This window comes from Cervus elaphus, chromosome 20 (genome assembly GCF_910594005.1).
Source record: "Cervus elaphus chromosome 20, mCerEla1.1, whole genome shotgun sequence".
NCBI lineage: Eukaryota > Metazoa > Chordata > Mammalia > Artiodactyla > Cervidae > Cervus > Cervus elaphus.
The window spans coordinates 126,518,029-126,535,749 of NC_057834.1; the positions used below are offsets into that span (position 1 = coordinate 126,518,029).

The 17,721-nt window shown below is 53.4% G+C and overlaps 1 protein-coding gene across 4 annotated transcripts; it reads left to right on the forward strand.

The window, feature by feature from the left end:
* Nucleotides 1-966: 966 nt before the first annotated feature.
* Nucleotides 967-16,494, forward strand: HEYL (hes related family bHLH transcription factor with YRPW motif like). 4 transcript variants are annotated; one of them, XM_043877232.1, is made up of 5 exons: nt 967-1,210; nt 8,487-8,553; nt 9,560-9,643; nt 10,848-10,929; nt 13,508-16,494. In XM_043877232.1, the coding sequence occupies exons 1-5, from the start codon at nt 1,128-1,130 to the stop codon at nt 14,179-14,181; spliced, it is 990 nt and encodes a 329-aa protein (XP_043733167.1). In that variant the 5' UTR covers nt 967-1,127; the 3' UTR covers nt 14,182-16,494. The 4 variants fall into 4 exon arrangements, with proteins under 4 accessions (XP_043733167.1, XP_043733169.1, XP_043733168.1 ...); XM_043877234.1 differs by having other exon boundaries at nt 1,083-1,210; nt 8,491-8,553; XM_043877233.1 differs by lacking the exon at nt 967-1,210 and adding an exon at nt 2,596-2,845 and having other exon boundaries at nt 8,491-8,553.
* Nucleotides 16,495-17,721: the final 1,227 nt, after the last annotated feature.

The following is a 17,721-nucleotide window of genomic DNA, read 5'->3' on the forward strand; positions in this document are numbered from 1 at the left end:
ATGGGATTGTTTCATTCCCCCACCATAATCAAGTGCCCCCAAGCAGGTCTTGCTGTGGGAGTGAAAGTGCAGTTATTCTCAGAGGACCAACCCCACTCTCCCAAGTGGGGCGGGGGTGGGAGTGGCTTTCTCTGTGTCCTGGTGGGTGAGTGGAAGGGAAGGGCTTCGCTGGTGTCTGACCTACCACATGGAGATGGCCTTCACGTCTCCTCCTCCTCCCTGCTCATGAAGTCCACCTTCCAGGATGCCCCATTCTGTTTCCTTCTGACCCTTGAGGGGTCAATCCCCTGATCCATGAGGATGGCAGATGAATCTCTGAGACTCTTGAGTCTCCCTTCGGAGGGGCAGAGCAGTAGGAGCCCCTGCCCAGTTTGGTCTGTTGTAGGGGAGTCCCAGGAAGGGAGGCGGGAGACTGCCACCCACTCCCTTTTGAGGCATCGCTTCAGGAATGGGCCTTCTCTGAGACTTCTTGGCCTCCCAAGACAGCTCGGCCTCTGATGAACTGATTCCCAGGGACACCCAGCGCCCCCACCACCAAGACAGGTCCTCAGGCACTTGGCCAGAGCCGGTCCTGCTCAGGTGGTGCAGCCACAACTACGGCCATCCTTTTGGGGATGACAGCCGCCACCCCACCCCACATTACACTTGTTCTCGACCCTTTCTGGAGAAGCTGCTGGAGGATTCTGGTCGAGGATCAGGCCACCGCCACCCCCACCAGCCTCCCCAAACCGGATGTGTCTGCCGCTCCCAGGACCCCAGCACGACTAGACCTCTGCAGTCTGGGGCATCGCGGAGTCAGCAGCGCCCCAGGGCGAACCAGACGGGGACCCCCTGGACTCCCCGGGGGCCTCCAAGGGCACCTGCCCAAGGCCACCCAGCTCGCTGCGGCCGAGGCGGCGGAGAGGAGCCGGACCTCCCAGCCGTCGGCGGGGGCGGCGACCGCCCGGGGCCTTCCCACGGCTCGGCCAGCGCGTCACGGCGGGGGCGAGGGGGCGCCCGGGGCTGCGGCGCAGGAAAGGGCCCTGGGAAAGGGCGGCGGCGGCGCCCCCGGGGCGGGGCCGGGGCGGGGCCCGACTTCCCGGCTCGCCGCCCGCGCCTCCCGGCGGAGACCCGCGCAGCCCGCGTTCATGATGAAGCGGCCCCGGGAGCCGAGCGGCTCCGACAGCGAGTCCGACGGACCCATCGACGTGGGCCGCGAAGGCGAGCTGAGGTAAGGCGGGCTGGGGGTGCAGAGCGCGCGGGGGCGAGCCGGCTGGGAAGCCGCCCGACGGACTGCCGAGCGCTGGGCGAATCCTGGGGCGACGCAGGTGTGGCGCCACTGTTAGGCGCACGAGTACCCGAGATCCCGAGCCCTCTCCGCGGTTCAGGGCTAGGGATGCTTCATGGAGGGAGAGTTCAGCTCGGGGTCTGAGGTCCGGTTGGCAATGTCTTTCCAAGTGCCCGGGTGAGGCTACTGGCAGGGACTTTCCCTGAAGATCTTAGGAACTCTCCCGGGCTGTTGGTATCACACCCCCTGGTCCAGAATGCAGTGGCTATGAAGAGTAACCACACCTTCTTAATTCTACTCTAGCTTGGGTGCACTTTTCATATACTACACACACAGAGAAAAATTTCCAGGGGAAGAAAATCCCTCTTGAGCAAACTGGACTTTGCAATTAAGGTTTTAATATTGAAGATAATAATCGGTGACTTGCCTGTGGTCAATGCAAGGGCCTTGACTCCATTCGATTCCAGTGTCCTTTCTACCACATCAGCCTCTTCCTTGCCAATGTCTTTCAACTCTTGGTACATTTTCAGACCTGGTGTCAAACCTATAGAACAAACTAGACTTGTAAAAGCTCTGCTACATCCCAGTTCTGTGAACAAGCTAAGTTTCAGTTTCTTCATCTGTAAAATGGGTATAAATAATAGAACTGATCTCATAGGATTATTAGGAAAATCAAATGAGATAACGTATGTCAAAGGCTTCACACAGAGCCCAGCATGTAGCAAATGCTTAATTAGTATCAGGCACTCAATATGTGATACCCAGAACTTGAAAGAGCAGCGGGGACTGACTAGGAGCCTGCAGGCCTGAGTCCTAGCCTCAAATCTGCCACCAACTCACCGTTTGACCTTGGGCCATTGCTTTCCCTTTAAGAGCCTGTTTCCTCGTCAGGAAATAAAGGAGAGCAAGGAGTAGAAAAGGGAGGCCTATCTGGTCCCTCCTGGTTCATCTAAACCTGAATCTCTAGACTAGATTTGCAAAGGGGATTCCGTTCATTCTTAGGGATGTTTCTGAGAGTATGTCATAATCTCAGTGATCTCCAGTTTTCTGAGACCAGGGGATCCTTTTCAATCACAAGCCCAATAAAGGGCCACCACCTTCCAATTATTTCTAGCTTATAATAGGAGGTAATTTCCTGTTCATGAGGTTTTGGGGTATATAATACAATTCCCTATGCAACTTACTAGCCTTTAAAAATTGTTTAGCAGAAACTGCTATTTAAAGAATCAGTTGTCTGAGTCTGTGCCTGCTGGGAGCAGGGGAAGGGACCAATGCCATGTGGGGGGGGGGTGGGGGGAGGGGTTTGAAGCTCAGTGTCATTGGGTCTTCATGAATCAGAGGCGTGAAATTGGTGTCAGAGAGCTAGGCCAATAGGAGCTGGCTTCTGTCCTCCCAAGAATTTGCAGCCTGGTCAGTGACCTGCCAGGTCACACAAAGTCCATGGGTAGGATGGAAGATGGAAGGAGAGACAGACTGTGGGCTGTGAGGGCACCTGAACAGGGAGAGGTCACTCACAACCAAATGTGCAAGGAGGGCTTCCTGAAGGCAGTGGCGTTTGGACTATGGCATAAAGGATCGGTATGTAGTTTTTTTTCCTATACAACATTTTGTCCTTTCAACCAGAGCCCATTTTTTGAGACTGTCTAGATTCTCTGGCGAGCAGACCCCCTCAGAGGAGAGAAAGCAGTTGGACATCTGGCAGAGGCGGACTTATAGACCCCTCTTTGTAGCACTCACCAAAAGGCCCTCCCCCCAGCAGACATCAATGCTTCAATTCAGGGAGCGCTGAACGATGCCTGCTGTGGCCCAGACCCTGGGCTGGGTGTGGGGGGCCCAGATGTATCCTGCTCAGCTTCTGCCCTCAGGGAACTCTCAGAGAAGAAGAGCTCCATGGACAAAGAAAGCCAGATAAACAGTGGCCAGGGCCACGGGACTGAAGCAGCCAGCCTCTCCCCAGGGTCAGAGGCAGGGCTCAAACCCCTCCCCACTCAGAGTAAAGAGCAGGGTGTGTTCCACTGTCACTGTGGGTGTCCACCTAGTGGCCGTGTCCTGCCCCACATGTGAGAATCACCCTCAGAGCTCCTATCTGAACCCAGCCCCCTGACACCCGTGAGTCCAAACTGAGAATATACCTCTCCCCTCCCCCTCTGCAAAAATTTAATGAGCGCCTGCCACACGTCAGGCACTGGTTCAGGGTCTGGGTTGTTTCTACATGATTTGAGGCACATGATGGCCTTTGAAGTCAGACAGACTTGTATGTGACTCTCACCACCATTAACTTAGGCAAGTGATTACCCCTTTCTGAATCCCAGTTTTCTCCCTTACAATATGGGGATGCTAATATCTTACCTCACAGGATGAGGCTTTGATAGGGTAATGGACTTAAGGCATACAACTTCTTGCTTTGACACAAGGCAACTTCCAGATAAAACTGCTCTCTAGGGCAGATGGTCCAGTGGTTAAGAATCCCCCTTGCAATGCACGAGACATGAGTTAGATCCATGGGCAGGGACCTAAGATCCCTAAGATCCCTAAGATCCACATGCAGTGGAGCCACTAAGCCCATGGGCCACAACTACTGAGCCCACATGCCACAACTTGAGAGTCGGTGCACCTCAAGGAAAAATCCCCTGTGAGTCATGAAGAGCCAGCGCAGCCTAGTTAATTAAGTTTTTAAAAACTGCTAAGGGGTCACTGTTCAGTTGAAGGGTGCCATGTTCATGAAGCAGCATGGTCTAATGAAAAGCCTGGATGTCTGTAGACTGGACTTTGTGTCTGTCTCCCTCCAGCTATCAAATGATTATTTTTCCTTAGCGTGAAATGGCCCCAATACTTAATTCACAGAGCTATTGTATGATAAATGAAACAAGCAAATGTGGAAATGCTGTCTAGAACAGGAAGTACTGGCTATGACGTATACACGGTGGGATGATGACTACGTGGGGAGCACTGGATGAAAAACCAGTAGACTTGGCTTCAGCTCTGGAATTTCGTTTAATTTGCTGTGTGTCCTGGAGCAGATACCTTCCCCTCTCTGAGTTTCCACATTTTACAAGTGGGCTGAATGCTCTCTGAAAACCTTTCACTGAAGACATTGTGAGTCTGCCTCTGGTTGATGGAAAATGAACGGGGTCACCTGCAAAGGCTCCTCAGGGTACTTCCCTAAGAGGAACTGAGGCTGACCGCTGAGGGTGGTCATGACTGGTGGCCAGACCACCTGGAAAGCTGCCTCTCCCTCAAGAGACCACCCCAGAATTCTGGCTAGGGATCCGTTGATGCCCATGGAGCCGATCTTGGGACTCAATGTATTTTCTCTGGGCCCCTGAAAATCTGCCTTATTTCCAAGCTCTCAGTCAAGAAGCTCTCCCACCCTCTCCCAGTGTCAGGGCCAGATCACAGCCTGGAAAAGAACTCGCTCTGGCTGGGCTCTTGGGAGCTGTTCGGCTAAGGGGACTGGAGGGCTATTCAGACAGACAGGAAGTAGGAATTAGGAGGGAAAACAATGCTGAATTTGGAGCCAGAAGACATGGATTCCCATACGGGTTTTGCTCCTCAGCAGCTGCATAGGCTGGGCAAGCTGCCGTAGCTCCCCGTGCTCAGCATCCTCATCTGTGAAGTGGGGCTGTCCCTCAAAGGAGAGAAGTATTAATACGTGTGGTGATGCCCGGGTGAAGTGGGGCTGTCCCTCAAAGGAGAGAAGTATTAATACGTGTGGTGATGCCCGGGTGAAGTGGGGCTGTCCCTCAAAGGAGAGAAGTATTAATACGTGTGGTGATGCCCGGGTGAAGTGGGGCTGTCCCTCAAAGGAGAGAAGTATTAATACATGTGGTGATGCCTGGGTGAAATGGGCTCTCCTTCAAAGGAGAGGAGTATTAATACCTGTAGAGATGCCTGGAAAGCTCTGATGTGAGACATGCCTGTGGGATACAAGAGTGGAGGGAGAGGGATGCAGAGAACCAGGAGGGTGGGAAAAGGATGGCTGAGCTCCCCTGAAAGGGGGGTGTCAGCCTCCAACAGATGGTCCCTGAGGAGGGATCAGGCTGAGAGGCAGTGACGCGCACACTGCTAACCCAATACCTCTGGAGACACCTCACCCACCCTGGAGGGACAAAGGCCGTGTTTCTTAGTAGACCTTGGCTCTTGCGGCTTGTCCTGAGTGAAGCTTTGTAAACAAGCCGCCCTACAGATCTCAGGATCTGGCCCCCTGAGCCCTCGGCCTAGTTTGCTGAGCCATCCCTCCCAGGAGTTTTCACCGGCCTTATGTTCTTGTCCAGATGTTTGGATGGAAATAGCCTTTTCCAGATGTAGCTGGACAAAGCCAGGGCCATAGCAGTAAGGTTTGGCAAATGTTGATCTGGTCTTCCCTGCAACCTTCTCTCTTTGAGCAGTGATGAAAATGATCCAACCTCTAATGCCAAGAGGATTGTCAAGTGGGCTGCAACCCTCCGGGCAAGCCACATATGCCATTTCATGAAGGTCTAAGACGTCGATTTTATGGTGTCACCTCTGTGTCCTTCAGTGATGCCAAAGGCGAGGGCGGGAGGCAGAGCTCAACCATGGGCTCTGTCATGTTCCAGGATTTGCTGAGTACCGGGTACAACTTTGAATGAGACAGACATGGTTCATGGCCTCATGGAACTTATGGACTTCATGGAGAGATAGACAATCAAATATCAGGTGGGAGGGGTGATGTCAGAAAAGACTGCCCCAGTTAGTTGACATTTGAGTTGAAATCTGAAAGGTGCTAGAAGTTCCTAGGCAAAGGGACTGGGGTTGGGTGAGGAGAGGGGCTGGACCAGGGAAACAGTATGTGACGCCACAAGAAAGGATTAGTGCATTCACAAACTGGAGCCTACAGAGTAAAAAGAGTTGTGTTTAGGAGGTGACAGGGGCCAGCTGGGCTACCTAACAGATGGTGGCCTTGATCTTTGGGAAGTCCCTGAGGAGTTTAAGAGAGTGACAGGATCTGATTTTTTTTTTTTTAAGATTTAAAAAAAGTTATTTATTTTTCCCTGTGCTCTGCCTTCAAAGCTGCACATGGGCTCTCTCTAGTTGCAGTGAGTGGGGGCCACTCTCCGGTTGCAGGACTCGGGTTTCTTATTGTGGTGGCTTCTCTTGTTACTGGCTTCCCAGGTGGCCCGGTGGTAAAGAATCTGCCTGCCAATGCAGGAGATGTAAGAGATGTGGGTTCGATCCCTGTGTCAGGAAGATCCCCTCGAATAGGAAACAGCAACCCATCCCAGTGTTCTTGCCTGGAAAATTCCAGGGACAGAGAAGCCTGGTGGACTATAGTCCATAGGGTCGGAAAGAGTCGGACACGACTGAGCCCAGCACAACCACAATAACCCGTGTTGTTACAGAGCATGGGCTCTAGTGCTCAAGCTCAGTAGTTGTGGTACACAGGAATCTTCTCCGAGCAGGGATCGAACCCGTGTCCCCTGCATTGGCAGGTGGATTCTTAACCACTGGATCACCAGGGAAATACTAAATACTTTTTTTTTTAACTTCTTTATTGAATTTGTTACAATTCTGGGTTTTTCTGTTGTTAATCTATTTGGAGGATAAATGCTTTATGATTTTGTGTTGGCTTCTGCTATACAACAGCACTGATCGGCTGTTAAGTATACCTATAGCCCCTCCCTCTTGAACCTAACCCCACCCCACCCCTACCCCATCCTGCCCCTCTGGGTAGTCACAGGTTGAGTTCCCTGTGGTATACAGTAACTTCCCATTGGGTATCTATTTTACATACGGTAATGTATATGTAATTCCTTCTGTTTTATATTTTGGTTTTTTGGCCACGAGTCATGTGGGATCTTAGCTTCCCCGACCAGGGATCACACCTGCACCCCCTACATAAGAAAGCAAAGTCTTAACCACTGGACCACCAAGGAGGTCCCAGCATTTAGATGATCACTCTGCCTGCTTGTAGGGGGTAGTAGGATACCATGGACTCCAGCAGACTAGAAAGGTGATGGAGGCTTGGTCCTAAGATTGGCAATGGAGATAAGGGGGACAGGTGTGAAATATATTTTGGACATGAATGGGCAGGTTTTCATGGGATAGGTGAGGACAGAGAAGGAATCAAAGATGGTGGTTGAGTGCCCACCTTGCAGAAATGGGAGATGTGTGCCTTTGGTGAGATGAGAACCCACCTGGGGGTGCAGGGGCGGGGGTGCAGGGAGGTTTTAGGTGGAGAGGAGCTCTTGGGTTCCTGTTCAGATGTGTGTCTGAAATAGCAGGGGAGTCCGCTTGTCTGCAGTTATTTGTGGCTGTGATATCCTCAATGGGAGCTGGGGTCTGGGGCCTGGCCGAGGGCATTCAGTCTAGTCCTGGGTCTGAGTGGGGCCGCTGGCATGTTGGCCAAATGAATGATCCTAAGTGCAGCCCAGCAAATCCCCTTCACTCCAGGAGAGCCTCTGAAGCAGGAGACCCTTAAGACGGCAAGCAGTTGGGCTGAGGAGAATATCAGTCAGACGGGCAGGAATAGCCCCAGAGGGCTTGAGCCCTCACACTCCTAGGGTGCGAGCGGACATCCATCCTTCAGTCAGCCCCGGCGGCCGGCGGACTGGAGGCCAAAAGCGATGCGAGGCTAGGGCTTTTGGGGGAGGCTAGGGCCGCGTCCCCAGAGTCCGAGAGGGGCCTGTGACCCAGATGCTGCCTCCCCCTCGGCCTGGCCGCGCAGCGTGGGAGGAGGCGGCAGCTGCAGGCCGGGCGGAGGGCGGGCGGCCGGCGCGCCCGGCCCGTGGGAAGCGGCGGCATCTGTTCTTTCCACGCTCGTTCCCAGCGGCTCCCTCTGAAACCCAACCCGCCGGCCCGGCCCCGCCGCCGCCCGTGCCCTCGCCCGCCCCGCCCCGGGGATCGGGTTGCAGGAGCCGGTTGGCCGGGGTGCGGTTCTCCCGAGGGCGAGGGGCAGGGGCCGAGGCCCAGCGGGTCAGGTTCGGGCGAGAGTCAAGCCCCCCATCCCATGGCCCCAGCCACCGGCCACTCTGGGGCAGGAAGCTCGGTGCAGGGGAGGAGTTGGCCCAAGGAGAAAAGAGCCCCCGGGGAGAATGGGAGAGAAAGCGTCCCCACCCACGCCTGCCCTGTGCCTCCTCCCCCCTGGGCCTGGGAGACCTCCGCGCTGGGAGGGGGCTGTGCCCGCCCACAGCCGGTTCCGAGGTCAGCCCAGGCCAGGGAGATGGTCCTCTAAAAAATCGGCCTTTCTCTTCCTCTCCAGCCAGATGGCCCGGCCGCTGTCCACCCCCAGCCCTTCACAAATGCAAGCCAGGAAGAAACGCAGAGGGGTGAGTATCTTTCTCAGCGGAGTTGCGGAACAGAGGTTTGCCCTGAGTTCCCAGGGGCCTGGCCCAGAGAACCCTGGTCAGAAGCACCACGAGGGACGCGATGCTGTCAGGGTTCAAGTGCCCGTTCTGCCAGTAGCAAGCCGAGTGACCTTGAGCAAGCTGCTTAACCTCTCTATGCCTCATTTTCTCATCTGTGTAACTGATCATGACGGTACCTTCCTCAAAGGGCTGTTTTGAAGTGAATTAATTAATGTGCTCAGAACAAAAGGTGACACACAAACTAGCCTTTATTATTTATCCCAGTCTTCCCCACTTCTCTCTGAGCCCAGAACTTTCACTCCCTCCCACTGTGCTGAGGGGTAAGTTAGGGGAACAGAAGAAGGATGTAGCTATGCTTCTGTCCTGGAAGTCCAGAGACCCAGAATCCAGCAGAGACCAGCCCCACCACTCACTAACCAAAAAACCTCCTCCATCCAGCCTCATTCTCTTTGTCAGTAAAATGGGCGTCATTATTTCTATCCTGAGATAAGCATTCCGCTACCAGGATCATGAGCTGAGAATGAGCTCTTGGGAATGAAAGGCCTTCCCAGCTGGAGAGAGCCATGCCTAGCCAAGCCAGCCCTTGACTTCATGACCCAGCAACTCAAGGGGGTCTCCCTGGCCCAGCAGAGGTCTCCAGGGTCTGCTCTGGGGCTGTGGTTGGTGTCTGTATTCTAACTGATTGGTGCCCTGTTGTATCAGCGGTTAAATGTGTTGAATACCACTCCTCAGATCAAGACAAGAGATCTGAATTCTGTTCCCAGCCTTGAACTTCCTTGCTGTCTGACCTTAAGCAAATTGCTGCCCCTCTCTGAGCCTTATTTTCCTCCTCCGTAATGTGAGAATGGATTTATCGCCCTTACAGGAATATTGTGAAGGAAGATATGAGTCAGTGCCCATCAAAACATGTTGGAAACTGTGATGGAGTGCCTACTTGGTTTTTGTTTCTTTCCTCATTGCTTTTTAGATCATAGAGAAACGGCGCCGGGACCGTATCAACAGCAGCCTTTCTGAACTGCGGCGCTTGGTCCCCACTGCCTTTGAGAAGCAGGTATGTGACGCTGCTGAATGTGTTTGAGGAAGTATAGTGTGGGTTGCAGATAGGATTCACTTCTCACGGCATCTCTTATTGATTGGTGGCAGCTGCCTGAAGTGCCGTGAAGTGCCTGTCAATGGCCAGGAATAAGGAATGGAAATTCATATTGACTGAGGTGTCTTAGGGGCTGTGGCTTTATGTTCATCATCTAATTGAATTGAATCCTCAGAACGATCCTGAAGGATTGAGACTATGATGCCCATTGCACTGGTGAGGAAATTGAAAAACAGGTGAAGTAACTTACTCCATACTCCAGATCACACAACTAGTAAATGGCAGAGTGGAACTGGAACACAGACTATGTGATCCTAAAGTGCCCTATCCCTCAGCACTACTGACATTTCCAGAGCTATGTGAAAGTAGAACAGGCTGCTTGGGGAGTAAGGCTGTCATTGAACATGCTGGGGTGGAGGGACTTCAGTGGAGAGTCAGACAGTTGAGTCAATCAGACAACCTCAAAGACTCTCACCGTATGCACCCCAGCACGGTCATAGGTCCTGTGACTTCCTTTCTGCTGGGGGGAACAAGTCAGTCGTTCCACCGACCTTTATTAAAACGTTCACAAGCCCGGCCATGAACTAGACTTAGTACCCACCTTCAAGGGACTCTCATGGAGAGTCCAGCCCTTAGGTTTCACCTGGGAGACCAGGTGATGCTGGAGTCTCAGAAACATTCCCCAAGAGAGAATGAAGGAAGAGCAGGTGCTTTGGGGGTAAGATGACGAGCCCGATCTTGGGTGTGTGTGTAGTGACTGTAAAGTTGGATTTCTGGTAAAGCTGGTCTAGGAGGCACGTGGTTATGCAGGAGTGATATTCTGGTGATGGTGCCTGAAGCCACGGAGGTAGAGGGGACCCTCTGAGGAGAGTGCACAGAACAAGAAAAGTGGGCCATCACCTACTGGGAACACCACCGTTTTAAGGGTCAGTTAGAGCAAGAAGACGGGAGGAGGGCGTTCAGGAACTGATGGGTAAAATAGGCTAAAATGAGAACTAAAGAGAATCTTAGATTTGGAAGGCTTGGCCAAAACAGAAGCCCAGTTTCAGGCACTGGTGGAGCTGAAGGAAGAGGAGAAAATTGAGGCAGTGAGTGTTGATTACCCTGTGCAGGGGAGGTGAGTGACAGAGGTCAGCTAAAGACCATCACTCTTCTGTACACACAGGGCTCCTCCAAGTTGGAGAAAGCCGAGGTCCTGCAGATGACGGTAGATCACTTGAAAATGCTCCACGCCACTGGAGGCACAGGTACGGATACTAGGCTCTCCCAGAGTCATTTCCTACAGCCAGTATTTGGGGGCTGGGCCCTGGGGATACAGTGGTGAGCAAAGCGGACACGGTCCCTGCCCTCGTGGAGCTCACAGTTCACAGAGGGGCTGAAGCAAAGTTTGTCTCTCTTCTTCCTTTGGCATCACCCTCTCTGCTTTCATTGTTTCCCTGTGTCCTGCCCTTTCTTCAGCTCTACTCCTGCCAACCTTGAACCTTGGAGGAACTCTTCTATAACAGACTACTGGTCCCTCCCTTCCGCCAGGGCCTCGTTAAGCATCAGCTGGAATGAGCTCACTCTCACTGCAATCCAGTGGGAGATTTTTAGCTATGGCGGTTCATTGGTGTGCCGACCCACTGATCTAGGCTTCTGGACTCTTGTGATCTTGGTGGTGTTGTGGGGGAACATGTCACACTCACAGTTAAAGATCAGTTGTGGGATGGTAGTAAGATGCAAATGTAATTCATTCTGTTATTTTGAGCTAGTCCACTACAAAAAAGTCACGAAACTGTGGTTTTTAAAAGACTTCTGGACAGATGGAAATTCTGAAGCTGCTCTGGGTGTTTTCATAATTTCACCATTGGGAAACTGTGAAAGCTCCACAGACCTTGTCTGTGAAGACTTAAGCCCTGAAACCTTAACTTGCTACCCATCAAGGAAACAGTTGCATTTTAAGGGAGCCAGCCTGGTGCCTCTCAAGCCTTGGTGGGCAGCGGTGTCATGTGGGGGCAGGCAGAGTCGTGAATCACACTCCAGCGGTCCCAAGGCAGTGGGTCTGGATTGGAGTTTAAGAATCTGCCAGTTTAGCAAGCATGCCTGATGACCCTGCTGCAAGTAGTCACTTGGAAAACTTCCACCAAAGAAATGCATGGCTGACAGTGGAAACTGCCTCTAATCAACCAAGGGAGGACATAGTTCAAGCTACATTTATATTTATCCAATTTAAAGAAAAATAGTGACTAATATTTTGGCATCATTTTATAGTTTTCAAAATGCTTTCTCTACTGTTATCTCATTTGATTCTCATAAGAATCTCGAGGGTGGGTGGTGGTGTCCTCTCTGTTTTCTGGCTAAGGGCTGATGGAAAGACAGAGAATTGTGGCTTAGAGCACTGACTTTGGATCTGAACACTGACTTTATGGCTTACTAGTTTTAGGACCTTAGATGATTGATTTAAGCCCTTTATTCCTCAGTTTCCTCACCTCTGAAATAGGAATAATGATCGGTTTTTATGAGGTTCAAATTAGCTAGTGCAAATTAAGTACTTAGGAAGAACCCAGCAAATGTTAGTGAAAAAAGAACAGTGAACAGAGAGGCGATTTGATTTGCTCAAAGTTGCACAACTAAGTAGACACCAGAGCCAGGTCTTGCCTCCAGGGAGGCCTGGCTCCAAACATCATCTCCTGCCAAGCTGTCCCTCTGTGGGGGACTCAGCCGTGAACCAGGGAACTGATATTTGCTGCCATGATCATGAGGCCAGTCCTCACCGGGGCTGTTCCATCCTTGCCCAGAAGGTGGCTGAGAGAGGGGCAGGAGTGGAGAGGCAGTGAGAATGTGAATACTCTTGCTGGCAGTCCCCCTGGTCACCCGAAATTGATTATCAGGCCTCCAAAACAGGGTGCCTGGCTTGAGGGCAGCAGCTGAGGTCCAGGGTGGGATCCTGCTTTCTAGACTGCACTTTGTGATGGGAAGCAAACTCGAATACCTATGGGGGCCAAACCAGTCATATAAATGATAGTTCACTTTTCATTTGTTAGGTATTTCTGTGCACCATTTCATTTTGTCCTCCCTTCTGTATGTAGCAAGTACTGTTACATGCCCATTTCACAGCTCAGGAAATTGAGGCATGGAAAGATTGAGAATCTTGTCCATAGTTAGGGTGCTGGTTAAGTCCATGTTCAAGCAACTGGCCTGCAGAAACCTCATGCTTCATCGCTATTCTCCACTTCCCTCTCCAAAGACTCTTCCGGCCCTAATGGCTCTTACCAGCACCTCCCAGCATCCACCCCCATCCTGTTCCATACCTCCATGTGCACAACCCTTTCACACCTGGCAAGCATCTGCTTAAATGAAGTTATCTTGGCCACAGAGTTTCTTCCTTGCGTTAATCATGAGTTATGATGAAAACAATATATTCTACAATGCTCTGGTTAGTGAATTTGTTTGGCCCTCAGACCTCACCTCCTCAACCCCAGATGTGTGTACATGTGTGCCTGTGCTCATTTGTATCCAACTCTTACAAGCCCATGGATTGTAGTCCACCAGGCACATCTGTCCATGGAGGTTTTTCAGGCAAGAATACTGGAATGGGTTGCCATTTCCTCCTCCAGGGGATCTTCCTGACCCAGGGGTCAAACTCATGTCTCCTGCATTGGCAGGCAGGTTCTTTACCACTCCCACTTTACAGATGGGGAGACTGGGTCTCAGAGAGGTGAGGTGACCTGCCCAAGGTCACACAGGGGTAAGTGAGGAAAGCAGGTTCAGAACTCAGGACAGCCTGATCTCAGGCTCCGGGCTTGTCCCCTGCCCAGCATGCCCTCATCGTGCCTCACTTTGCAGGATTCTTTGATGCCCGAGCCCTGGCAGTCGACTTCCGGAGCATCGGTTTTCGGGAGTGCCTCACCGAGGTCATCAGGTACCTGGGGGTCCTGGAAGGACCCAGCAGCCGTGCAGACCCAGTGCGGATCCGCCTTCTCTCCCACCTCAACAGCTATGCAGCCGAGATGGAGCCTTCACCCACGCCTGCCGGCCCCCTGGCCTTCCCTGCCTGGCCCTGGTCCTTCTTCCACAGCTGCCCCGGGCTCTCTGCCCCGAGCAACCAGCTCGCCATCCTAGGAAGGGTGCCCGGCCCCGTGCTTCCCAATGCCTCCCCTCTGGCTTACCCCATCCCGGCCCTCCGAGCAGCCCCCTTGCGCAGAGCTGCTGGCGCCATCCTGCCAGCCCGGAGGAATTTGCTGCCCAGTCGAGGGGCATCTTCTGCCCGGAGGGCCCGCCCCCTGGAGAGGCCAGCTGCCCCCCTGCCTGCGGCCCCTGGTGGCAGGGCGGCCAGGAGCAGCCACGTGGCACCCCTCCTTCGGTCTCCTTCCCCTGTCCCCCCTGGCGTGGTGGGGTCTCCTGCTTATGTGGCTGTTCCTGCCCCCAGACCTTCTTCCCCGGGGCCAGCTGGGAGGCCAGCAGGAGCTATGCTCTTCCGCTCCTGGGTCTCCGAGATCACTGAAGTCGGGGCTTTCTGAGCTGGCTTTGCTCCCAGGAAGGAGGAGAGTTCTTTTTCCAGGAGCTCTAAAAATGGCGTTGCCTTTTCTGCTCTGCTTCCTGGACTGGTTATGTATGAAGGTGTCTTCTTCACCCATCCAAGGAACCCTCCTCCTTTGGCTCATTTCCCCTCCTCACTGCTTGTCCCAGCTTCTCCTGGAGCTGTTCTGATCTCAGAGTATGGATCTCATTTCTTCCCTGGACAGAGGTCCCAGGAGAGTCCCCCAAGAGCTGTGCCCAGACCCCTTTCCTGCCTGAGAACAAATGGGGCAGTAGGCATTAATCTCAGGTCTGGGAACAACGCTTTAAAAGGCACAATGACCTATGGCGTGCTGCTTCCCTAGAGATCAGACCCCAGCCAGGCGCAGTGACTGCCTGGCTGCAGACTTCCCAGGCCCCTAGGCCGGGACATAGTGTCTGTTTCACTTCCTGAGATAGTAACCGCGCAGGGGCCACAAAGACGTCTCCTGGGAACCCTGTCTGCCCAGCCCACCTATCTCCTCCCCCATCCCAGTGAACCCCAGAACAGACCTGCTGTCCACCACGGCCGAGACTGGTGACTGGAAGCCCAGCAGGGCCGGCGCCTACGCTCTTCCCAGCTGACACCCACCCTCCAGGTGACCACGGTTCCCTGCACACAGCTGGGAGGTCTCTGGGCTCCGTGACTGGGTGTCCTCACCCCCAGGCCTCGGATGGTGCCCCCAGACAGGAGCCAGGCTTGTGCAGCAGAGAACCTGGCTCCCCGCCTCCCGCATGGTCACCGTCCTCCTGGCCTGTGGTCCCGTCGGATACACAGCACAGAAGCCGCGTTCCCACGTGACGGCGCCCAGAGAGGAATCCTCTTGGGATTCAGCACCAGACGTTTGTGCTGCCTGCTTTGCATCCGGCTCACGGAGCCCAGACGGCTGGGATCGCCAAGGGCTGTCAGGCTGGACAAAAATAGCTGTGAGGAGGGGCGAGAGGAAGGACAGTCAGAGGCGGCTCGGCCCTTCAAGGTCACGCAGTGGGTCGAGGGCCTGGGATCCTCTTCACCTGGGATTCCACGCGGCTGGCTTTGCCCAAAGGCCACTGCATTCCCGAGTTCCCGCCTGCCACTTTCCCTCTAATGGAACAAATGGCCCAGAGACCTTTCCCAGTGGGACAACAGAAACTGAACAAGATGGGGAGGATCAGAGCTGACACACAGCCCACCTAGCGCTGCCAGATGGTCGTTAAAACGAAGAAACACTGCTGTGCCTGTTGACAAATACCTGCTTTCCCCGACTGCCTCCGGGTGCCCCAACCACGTGGCTTTTCCCCAGGACCCCGTGCTGGTTAACGCCAGGCTGACCCAAGGCCTCGGGGCCCTCCCGCTGGCAAGGCGTTGGTGCTCACTGCACAGTTATCAAATGCTTCTAATGTCACCCCTGGAAGAGTCTCCCACCCCTACCCTGTGATGGAACTACCCTCCCCAGAGGCTGAGTTTGGGGAGACTGCATGGGCTTAAAAAGAGTTTGCAAAAGCCCTGGGGAGAAAGGGCCCTTTCAGACAAGTGGGTAGGAGAGCAGAGATCATTTAAATGACCCAGAAAGCTCTTTTGAGAAGGCGAATTCCTCAAGGAGGGATAAAGAACTAAAGGCATTCTTTTACGCCTCAGTGTGAGGTGGTTGGATCAGATTCTGCTGTCTTCCACCTCTTTTTGCGTGGAGAGAGGCGTCATTTCAGGGAGCGGTCCCTGGCCGAGGGTTGCTGCTGAGGGACACAGGGAGGGAGGGCTGTCAGCAGGTTCTCGGGAGTCAGGAGGGGCCAGAGGGTGGTGGTAGAAGGCAAAGACCAACGTCACCTTTCTTACAAGGGGCAGGGCCCTCCTCCCCCTCCCCCTCCTCCCCTCTTCCCTGGTACCCTCCTCCTCCCTGGCCACTGCAGGTGGCGGTTCACTGTGCCCCGGACATCAGGTCAGTGCTCCAGTCCTGCAGTTTGACCACCTCCTAGCCCAGGAATCCAACACCTGATGGCAGGGCAGGACAGTGGGAAACACATTTTCACATTTCAAATACCCTGTTTCAAAAAAATCAGTTGACACCATTGAATGAGGTAGGAATGACCCAGAACCTTCAGCATCTTAGTTGCTCTGGGGTTCATCCTCCCTGAGAGATTGTGGGGGAAATGGTGACTGTGTGTATTGGTTTCCATGGCTGAGGGCACGTGTATCTTTGTTTATATTCCCAAACCTTTCTGGTGCCCCTGACTCCCACCCCATCGTTGGGGTTGTCACACATATTCAATAAAGTTTTTTTTTTTAGCTTTTCTGAAAACCTCTGCAAAGTTCTACTTCTTACACATGTCTGGAGTCCATCCACTTCTCTCTGAGCCCACAGCCCCGACCCTGGTCTGGCCACAGCACCTCTCCCCAGATCTATGCCCTCCAAAAGGTCACTCTGCCTCCTTCTTGCTTTGCCAGTCCATTTTCAGCACAGCCAGAGAGAGCTCTAAACATGCAAACCATAGAATGTCAACCCTGGTTTCACATCCTTACTCCACTTCCCTATTATTCTAAGGATACAAGGCAAGCTCTTCTTGTCCCAAACTTACTTTCAGCCTTTTTCTTACCAATCTCAAGCTTGTTGCCTGTGCTTCTCCCAGCCTGGCCTTCCTTCATTTCTTTCTTATTCCAGCCTCATTCCCATCTCTACTTCGCATCTGCTGTTCCCTTCGCCAAGGATGCTCTTTCTCTACCCTTTGCAGGCTGAAAGCTCTTCATACCCTGAGGCCTTGGCTGAAATGTCACCTCCTCAGAGAGTCCTTCCCTGACTACTGGGCTTGACTCTATCTCAAAGTCCTCTATTATTTTTTCTCATATGGAATTTACCGTTGCACATCCATTTGTGTGTTTACTTGCTGGTGAACTGTCTCCCCCACCGGCGCATAAGCTCCAGAGGCCAGGGACCATGCCTGGTTTGCACTCCACCCTGTATCCAGTTCCCGGTGCTGGGCTCAAAGTCAGGGTTCAATCAATATTTGTTGATAAAATGAACTGGGGAAAGTGAAGAATCTTCTAGACTTGTGTTACTGGATGATTCGGGCTCCTATGGGGTGAACCCCGTGCTGGTCAACTTCAGGGGGTGGCTGGAGAGCACATTGAGAGCCACGGCCAGGGGACTGGAAGTTCTGGCCAATGGTGCGGGGACTCTGGCCAAAGGAAAGCACGAGCGTGCTTGCTCTGGAGCGCACGCTGACAGCTGGGAACAGGCAGGCCACTTCTGCCAGGAGGTCTTGTTCTCCACGCTTGGCCCGGTTCTCTTCAATGGATTTGGCTTGCGGTGACAATATTCGCAGAGGTCTGCTCCATGTCAGGCCAGGCATGGCAGAGCCAGAGGTGACGAGGACAATGTCCCCCAGAGGGGGTGCACCCTCTGTCTAAGTGACAGATGGGTGGGATGAGAGTGGAGAGGGAGGTCTGTCGAGAAGGCTCAGGGGTATCAGCCTCTGCTTAGTGGGGTTCGTGAGGGAAGGAAGTGCAGGAAGGAAGCCTTCCTGGAGGA